This window comes from Carlito syrichta, unplaced genomic scaffold (assembly GCF_000164805.1).
Source record: "Carlito syrichta isolate Samal-C Ts95f unplaced genomic scaffold, Tarsius_syrichta-2.0.1 Scaffold142862, whole genome shotgun sequence".
Lineage (NCBI taxonomy): Eukaryota > Metazoa > Chordata > Mammalia > Primates > Tarsiidae > Carlito > Carlito syrichta.
The window spans coordinates 105929-114952 of NW_007086958.1; the positions used below are offsets into that span (position 1 = coordinate 105929).

The 9024-nt window shown below is 37.2% G+C and overlaps 1 protein-coding gene across 1 annotated transcript in view; it reads right to left on the bottom strand.

Annotated features, from left to right (window-relative positions):
- Positions 1-9024, bottom strand: part of TDRD9 (tudor domain containing 9) — a 142323-nt gene that overhangs the window by 90008 nt on the left and 43291 nt on the right. The window contains exon 8 of the mRNA XM_008049977.1: positions 6460-6624. Within this exon, the coding sequence (XP_008048168.1) occupies positions 6460-6624 (165 nt within the window). The remainder of the gene's footprint in view (positions 1-6459; positions 6625-9024) is intronic.

Genomic DNA, 9024 nt, shown 5'->3' on the forward strand with positions numbered 1-9024 from the left:
CCTTATGAGGGTCTTCTGGCTTTGTTCACTTTTGAGGTTGGAGTGTGGGCTGCGGACTGTACTTTTTGCAGTTTTGAGGTTTAATTGAGGGGGAAGCTGTGGTTCAGAATGTATATGCTGATTCTAGCATCCACGAACAGGTGTACAAGCACACTGGAACCTATTTCCCTCTGCCTTACATTCTGTCCGTGCAGCAGTATGTGGGCTTGGTCCCTAGATTAAAAGGGGGGTATAAAAGAGGAAAATAATGGAGGAAGTGGGGGGTCAATAGGAAGTTAGATAGAGAAGAGCAAGAGGGAAAACAGACATACATACCAACTATCAGGTGAGAAAGAGACACGAGGCTGGAGAGAAGTGAAAAAAGACACATAAGACAGATTCCCTAAAGAAAACTGATAGCTACACAGAGACAGACCAATAAAATTATGAAACAGTGTAAGTTATAAGGCAAACAACGAAAGTGATCAAAACAAACAGTCAAAATGATAAAATCATAAGTCAAAATAAGAGATCAGACTAAAGTCACTTCAGCTCTGATCTTCAGCCTCTCCCCTTTGTTTTTCGTTGCAGGCAGCTAGATTTACTCGCAGTTTGGGTTTTTGTTTTTTGGGGTTTTTTTTTAGTTGGAGTCTCACTCTGTTGCCCAGACTGGAGTGGCCGATCCTGGTCACCGCAGCCTCACCTGCTGGGCTCCAGCGATCCTTCCGCCTCAGCCTTCCAAGTAGCTGGAACTACAGGTGCTATTTTTTTTTTTTAGCCTGCTGCCTGGGAGTTGCTTTTGTCTGATTCAGCGTAGGGGTGGGGCTTTGTCTCCTGTTTAGCTACGTTACCTTAGGAACCGAGGTGGGGGTTGTTGGTAGGTGGGCGGGGCAATGGAAATCTCTGCCTGGAGAATGGCCAAGGCAGATTCACTTTTGCAGATCCATTTATCTCCGCTTGTCTGTATCCCCAAGCTTGGGGTCACACACTGAGTGCCTCAGCCAGGGTGGGCCCAGAGCTCCAGAGCTCCAAAGCTCCAAAGGGCAAGCGGTGAGTGGCGAGAGTGGCCCTGGGCCCCCCACAGGGTACTTCAGTCAGGAATGGGACCGGTGTCTCTGAGGGGCGGGTACCCAGAGCCTCCTTGAGTGACCAGTGGTTTGGTAGTGCGTGCTGGGGGAGAGACGATGTAGCCAGGGAGGGAGCTGAAAGCCGAGACTCCCACACAGGCTGGAGTCACATATGGTGGAACAGCAGCAGCAGGGGGCCGTAATATCCGGCTCTGCGTGGGACCAAAGGTCCCCAGGCCTCGGACCAGCGTGGCTGGTGGTGGGCTGGGGAATGGGGTAAGAAAAGTAAGAGTCTTTTTGGGAACTCACGTTCGGAGAATCTCACAAGTCCACCTATGCCGTCGCCATCTTACCAGAACCCCCAGGTGCTTTTGAAATAACCAAAGTGTACCAAAAAGAGAGACAGAGAGACAGAGTGAGAGAGAGAAAGAGAGAGAAAATGAATTAAGAAAGTAAGAAAGACTACAGGATTTATGAACCATTAAGCAAGCAAATATTTACATTATGACAGATTCAGAAGGAAAAGGTATAAAAGGGTGTCTAGAAAATCTATTCAGTGAAATAATAGCTGAAAATTTCCCAAGCTTCTGAAGAGATATGGACATCCAAATAGAGGAAATTCAAAGTCCCAAATAGATTCAACCTGAAAAGGTCCTTTCCAAAGCACATTATAGTCAAATTGTCAAAAGTCAAGGACAAAGAGAAAGTTCTAAAAATAGCAAAAGAAAAGCATCAAGTCACACATAAAAAAATCCTCATTAGACTTTCTCAGCAGAAACCTTACAGACCAAGACAGAATGGAATGATATATTTAAAATACTCAAAAAAAAGCAACAGTAAGCCAAAAATACTATGCCCAACTATCCTTCAGAATTGGGAGAGAAATACATTATTTCCCAGACAAGCAAAATCTGAGGGAATTCACCACCACTACACCAGCCATACAAGAAATGCTTAAGGAAGACCTACATCTAGAAGCAAAAAAATAATAATAATAACTACCATCAAGAAAACATGTGGAAGTATAAAGCTCCCTGGTAGAGCAGACACACAAATGAGAAAGAGACAGGAATCAAACCTCATCACTACAAAAAAAAAAAAACCCCACCAAACCACAAAGATAAATAATAAGAGAGGAAGAAAAAAACAAAGGATATACTAAAAAAATAGAAAACAATTAGCAAAATGATAGGAGTAGATCCTCACCTATCAATAATAACCCTGAATGTAAATAAATTAAATTCCCCAGTTAAAAGATACAGATGACTGAATGGGTATTTTAAAAAAGACCCAACTATATGCCGCCTACAAGAAACTCACTTCACCTGTAAAGATACACACAGACTGAAACTGAAGGAATAGAAAAAGATATTCTATGCAAATGGAAACCAAAAGCAAACAGGAGTAACTATATTTAGATAAAAAGACTTTAATTTAAAAACTGTAAAAAGAGACAAACAAGATCATTATATAATGATAAAGGGATCAATTCAGCAAGAAAATGTGACAATTCAAATATATATGCACCCAACACCAGAACACCAAGATATACACAGAAATATTACTAGATCTAAAGGGAGAGATATATTCTTATACAACAAGAGTTGGGGACCTCAGCACCTCATTTTAAGCATCAGACAGATCATCTAGACAGAAAATCAACAAATAAATATCAAATTTAAACTGCACTACAAACCAAATAGACCAAATAGATACTTAAAGGTCATTTCATCCAACAGCTGCCAAATACACATTCTTTTCAACAGAAGATGTAATATTCTCCAAGACTGACCATATTTTAGGTAATGAAACAAATCTCATCAAATTTTTAAAAATTAAAATCATATCAAGTATCTTTTCTGACCACAATAAAATTAGAAATCAATAACAAAAGAAAAAATGTGAGACTGTACAAAAATATGCAAGTTAAACAACATGTTCCCGAATAACCAATAATTCAATGAAGAAATTAAGAAGGAAATTTACAAATTTATTGAAACAAATAAAAATAATAACACAACATACCAAAATCTATAGGATATGGCATAAGGATTATTAAGAGGGAAGTTAACAGCAAAAACACCTACATAAGAAGAGCAGAAAAAATTTCAACAATCCCTTAGCTAGTCTAAGAAAAAAGGAGAAAATACCCGATGCATAAAATCAGAAATGAAAAAGGAGACATTACAACTAATAACAATACAAAGGACCAGTAAAGATTATTATGAACAATGAATCAGAAAACCTAGAAGAAATGGATAAATTCCTGGAGACGTAAAAATTATCAAGAATGAATCTAGAAGAAATAGAAAACCTGAACAAACAAATAATGAGTAACAAAATTATATCAGTAATAAGTCTTCCAACAAAGAAAATCCAGTGACCGGATAGATTCACAGTCATTCTACTAAACTTTGAAATAATTAATACCAATTTTTCTCAAGCTAGTTCAAAAAATTAAAGGGGAGGTTATGCTTCCAAACACATTCACAATGAGGTCAGAAATACCCTAATACCAAAATCAGATAAGGACACAACAAATAAAGAAAACTACAGGTTAATATCCTTGATGAAGATAGATACAAAATCTTCAATAAAATACTAGCAAATCAAATCCAACAATACATCAAAATGATTATATACCATGACAAAGTGGAATCTATCCCAAGGACGCAATGATGGTTCTACATACACAAATCATAAACATGATACATCACATCAACAGACTGAAGAACAAAAACCATATGGTCATCTCAACAGATACAGAAAAAAGCATTTATAAAAGTCAACATCCTTTCATGATAAAAACTCTCAGTAAGTTAAGCTGCTACAGATGTGTGCTAAAAATAAAAAAACAAATTACACACAAAAGGAATATACTTCAACACAATAAAGGTCACATATGACAAACCTACAGCTAACATCCTACTAAGAGCTAGAACAAGACAAGGATATCCACTCTCACCACTCTTATTCAGCATAGTATTAGAAGTCCTAGCCAAAGCAATTAGGCAAAAAAAAAAAAAAAAAGATAAAGGGCCTCCAAATTGGAAAGGAGAAAGTCAAACTGTCCCTGTCTGCAGACGATACAGAAAACCCTAAAAATGCCACAGAAAAACTCTTAGTACTAATAAACACAGACAGTAAAGCTGCAGGATACAAAGTCAACATTAATAAATCAGTGACATTTCTATACAGCAAAAATGAACTATCTGAACAAGAAATCAAGAAATCTCATTTTTATGAAAAAAATTAAATACTTAGGAATAAATTTAAACAAGGAGGTGAACAATCCCTATAGTAAAACACTTACAAAAGAAATTGAAGAGGACATAAAATATTAAAGTGCATCTCTCATTCTCATGGATTGGAAGCCTATTGCTAAAATGCTATCCAAAGTAATCTACAGATTCAATGCAATCCCTATCAAAATATATATGACATTCTTTACAGATATAGAAAAAAAATCCTAAAACTCATATGGAACCACAAAAGACCCTAAATAGCCAAAGAAATCCTGAACAGTAGTAAATGCCTGTAATTCCGGCTACTTGGAAGGCTGAGGCGGAAGGATCACCAGAGCCCAGCGGGTCAAGGCTGTGGTGGCCGGGAGCAGCCACTGCACTCCAGTCTGGGCGACAGAGTGAGACTCCAACTCAAAAAAAAAAAAGAAAGAAAGAAATGATGAAAAAAAAAAAAAAAACAAAGTTGGAGACATCATACTTTCCGATTTCAAAATACACTACAAAGCTATAATAACAAAAATAATGGTGTTGGCATAAAAACAGACACATAGATGACCAATGAAACAGAATAGAGAACCCAGAAATAAAACTATGTACTTAGAGCCAACTCACTTTTCACAAAGGTGCCAAGAACATTCACTAAGGAATGGAGAATCTCTTCCATAAATGGTGCTGGGAAAATTGGATATCCATATGTAGAAGAACGAAACTAGACCCTTCTCACTACATACAAAAATCAACTAAAAATGGATTAACTACTTAAATGTAAGTCCCAAAACTATGAAACTACTACAAGAAACATAGGAGAAAAGCTCAGGACATTGGTTCGGGCAAAAACTTCATGGATAAGCTCTCAAAAGCACAGGTGGCAAAAGCAAAAACAGACAAATGGAATTATGTCAAACTAAAAAGCTTCTGTACAGCAAAGGAAATAATCAACAAAGAGATAACCTGTAGAATGGGAGGAAATATTTGCAAAACTATTCATCTGACAAGAGATTAATATTCAGAATATATAAGGAATTCAACTCAACAGCAAAAAAAAATCTATCTAATTTTTAAATGGGCAAATGATCTGAATAGGCATTTCTCAAAAGAAGACATAAAACTGCTAATAAGTATGTGAAAAATGCTCAATATCACTAATCATCAGGGAAATACAAATCAAAACTATATAGAGAGACTATCTCACATGTAATAGAATGGCTATTATCAAAAAGATAAAAAAACAACAAATACTGGCAAGAATGCAGAGAAAGAGGAACTCTTAAATACTGTTGGTGAAAATGTGAATTGTAAAGCCATAAAGATAGCAGTAAGGAGGATCCTCAAAAACCTAAACGCGGAACTACCATACAACCCAGCAATCTTACAGAATATATAACTAAAGGAAAAAAATCAGTATATTGAGGACATTTTTCCACTCTCCTATTTACTGAAGTACTAATCACAATTGCCAAGATATGAAATCAACCTAAGTATACATCAACAAACAAATGGGTTTAAAAAATGCAGTATATATATACAACAGAATACTATTCAGTCATTAAAGAAAAAAGAAATCCTATCATTCTCAGCAACATAGCTGAGCCTAGAGGACATTATGATAAGTGAAGTGAGTCAGGTACATAAATACTACATGATCTCATTTGTATGTAGAGTCTGATTTCATAGAAGTAGAGACCAGAATAAGAGGTTACTAGAGATTGGGAAGGGGAGAGGGAAGGAGAAAGTTGGTAAATAGATACAAAATTATAACTAAATAAGATAAATAATTTCTTGTGTTCTGTTTTTACAGGCGATAGTATTTCACTATAGTAGGACTACAGGCAAGAACCACAGAGTCCAACTTCATTGTTCTACAGCACTGTAGGGCGGCTATAGTTGACAACAATTTATTACATATTTTCAAATAGCTAGAACGGAAGATTTTAAATATTCCCAACACAAAGAAATGATAAATGTTTGAGATGACAGATTTGTTTATTACCCTGAGTTGATGATTACGCATTGTACAAAGGTATCAAAATACCATACTGTACTACATAAATTCATATATGTCAATTAAAAATAATTTAAAAGGAGCCTTACAATCATAGGTGATGAGTACAGTTTGATCAAATTCAAAAATAAAATCACTATTTAAAAAAAAACGCATTCCAACATACCCTGCTAGGATGAATGTGCCTCAAATCATTAAGATAATATTCTTCAATTGAGTGGGGCTTGCCTTCCACTTCAAAAATATATGCAGGATTCATCTTGTTCTGAATAGGAATGGCAAAGTAGTCTGCAAATTCTTTACAGTTGATGGTAGCTGACATCAGGACTATCTACAGAGTAAGAGAAAGCATTAAAATAAACAATGAGAATAATGATAACCAAAACATAATACTTTTTAAATTCCAGGCTTTTCTTCTGCTTCATTCCTGTATCTAATAACTTTTGAGGTTTTAAATAGACTACACTGATTGAATCTCTAGTAAAATACAAATTATTGCAGTTTAAAGAAAGTTCAGTGATACCAACTTTTACCGTTTCTCTTTATTTTATCAAATGAGAAATTACATAGTTCCAATAAAGCTAAATTAAGACCACATATTTCTTTTTTTTTTTTTTTTTTTTGAGTTGGAGTTTCACTCTGCAGCCCAAACTGGAGTGCAGTGGCTGCTCCCGACCACTGCAGCCTCGACCTGCTGGGCTCCGGCGATCCTTCCGCCTCAACCTTCCAAGTAGCTGGAACTACAAGTGCGTGCTACCACACCCGGCTAATTTTTTAATTTTTATTGCAGAGATGAGGACTCGCCAAGTTGCCCAGATGAGTCTTGAACCTGCGGGCTCAGGCAATCCACTCACCTCAGCCTCCCAAGGCACGGGATTACAGGCTGAGTCACCCGGCCCAGCTTAAGACCACATATTTCAAAGAAAACTTTGCATCAGGAAACTAAATTTAAAAAAATAAGTTCTGGCCAGGTTCGGTGGCTCAGCCTGTTATCCCAGCACTTTGGGAGGCTGAGGTAAGTGGATTGCTTCAGCCCGCGGGTTCGAGATCAGCCCGGACAACTTCACAAGACGTCATCTCTACAATAAATAAAAAATTAGTCGGGTGCGGTGGCACATGCCTGCAGTTCCGGCTACTTGGAAGGCTGAGGCGGAAGGATAGCTGGAGCCCAGTAGGTCGACGCTGGGGTGGCCATGAGTGTGCCACGGCACTCCAGTCTGGGTGACAGAGTGAGACTTAACTCAAAAAAAAAAAAAAGTTCCTAGATGTTGTATTCCAGAAAAATGAGAGAATAAACCAGCAAAGAGGAAGACAAAAGATCTAGAAAACTTTGGTTTCATCCCAAAAAACTGGAGAAGCCCCAGGACAACAGCCATGCAGTAGCAGAGAGGAACAACCCCAGACCAGAGTAAGATGATTGACTGTGGCTTTCAGTTTTGTCAAAAAGCAAATATAAGATGATATCCTTAGGAAACTCAGCCACAAACTGCAGGAGCAGCACATCAGATGTGCCCAGAGAAGGAGGTAGCATTACTGAGGGTCTGCACCATTCAGCAATCTCCACAGGGGATGAGCAAGGTTCTCTGGCTGGCTGTGGACTACCTACTGCAAGCATATGGCAACTGTAGTTTTGTTTTTCGTTTTGTTGTTGTTGTTGCTTTCATCTTTTTATTGATAGTATAACCAGAGCTAGAGAAATGATTTAATGTATTCTATCAAATTAATAAGTACAATAATTTAACTGTAAAAGGAAACAGTCTAGTTGGACATTTTAGCAGAAATTGCTAGAGGCAAGAAACTCTTGGCATACATTCTGTTTGGATAGAAAAGAACAGAACACAAGAGGAAAACTGGACAGTCCAGTATGGATTATTGACATTAGGAGTTCTGCAGAAAGAAAAGCAAATGTTCTGATTGCTCTTTTGAGGTAAGAACTCTGAAGAGTAAACCATTAAAAATGAAAAGCAATTTAACTGGGTAACCAACCTTAGGCAAAAAGAATAAATATGTGGCAACATTTTGTCTTTAGCTGCTAATCTGAGATTGGTTATGCTAGAAACGTGTAAGTAGCCTTTCTTATTAGATGAAAGGCAGGGTGGGGTACCCTAGACAGGCAAATTTAAGAATGCTGCCTTATTCTGGGCTTTCTGTACCAGCACCAACCACTAGCCCTTGGCAGCATAAATGGGATGAATATAAGGGTTATCCTTAGCATGATAAGGGAAAAAGAGTTACAAGCGGAGAGGATTGAAAGTAGAAAATAATGGAGTCACAAGAAGAAAACTAATAGCACAAGTCAGAACAAGGAGGATATATGAAGAACAAGCAATTTTTAATCTTTCTCCATTTCTTTAAGTCTAATGAGGAAAATAACTGAGCAAGGATTATCAGCCTATAAAGTTGAATGAAATAACGCAATGAAGTTGAGTGAAAGGACAAAACTGTTTACTGACTTTCCAACCATCATGATCAGTGTGGTATCATCAATGTTACTAAGGATTTTGTTTCTGCCTCATTTTAATGCATTGCCATGTATTTTGTCAGTACAGTAGAGACGTTTAAACATTCCAGTGACAATTATGACAATAGTTTTGGGAAGGCATCTATGATTATAGTCTTGGGAATCACACAATTTGAAAAGGGAGTTTCTCCTAATGACATGGGATGCAAGCAAATTCAACACCTTAAGAATAACAAAAAGGAAAGAAGACTAAGAGACCAATGATGGTGA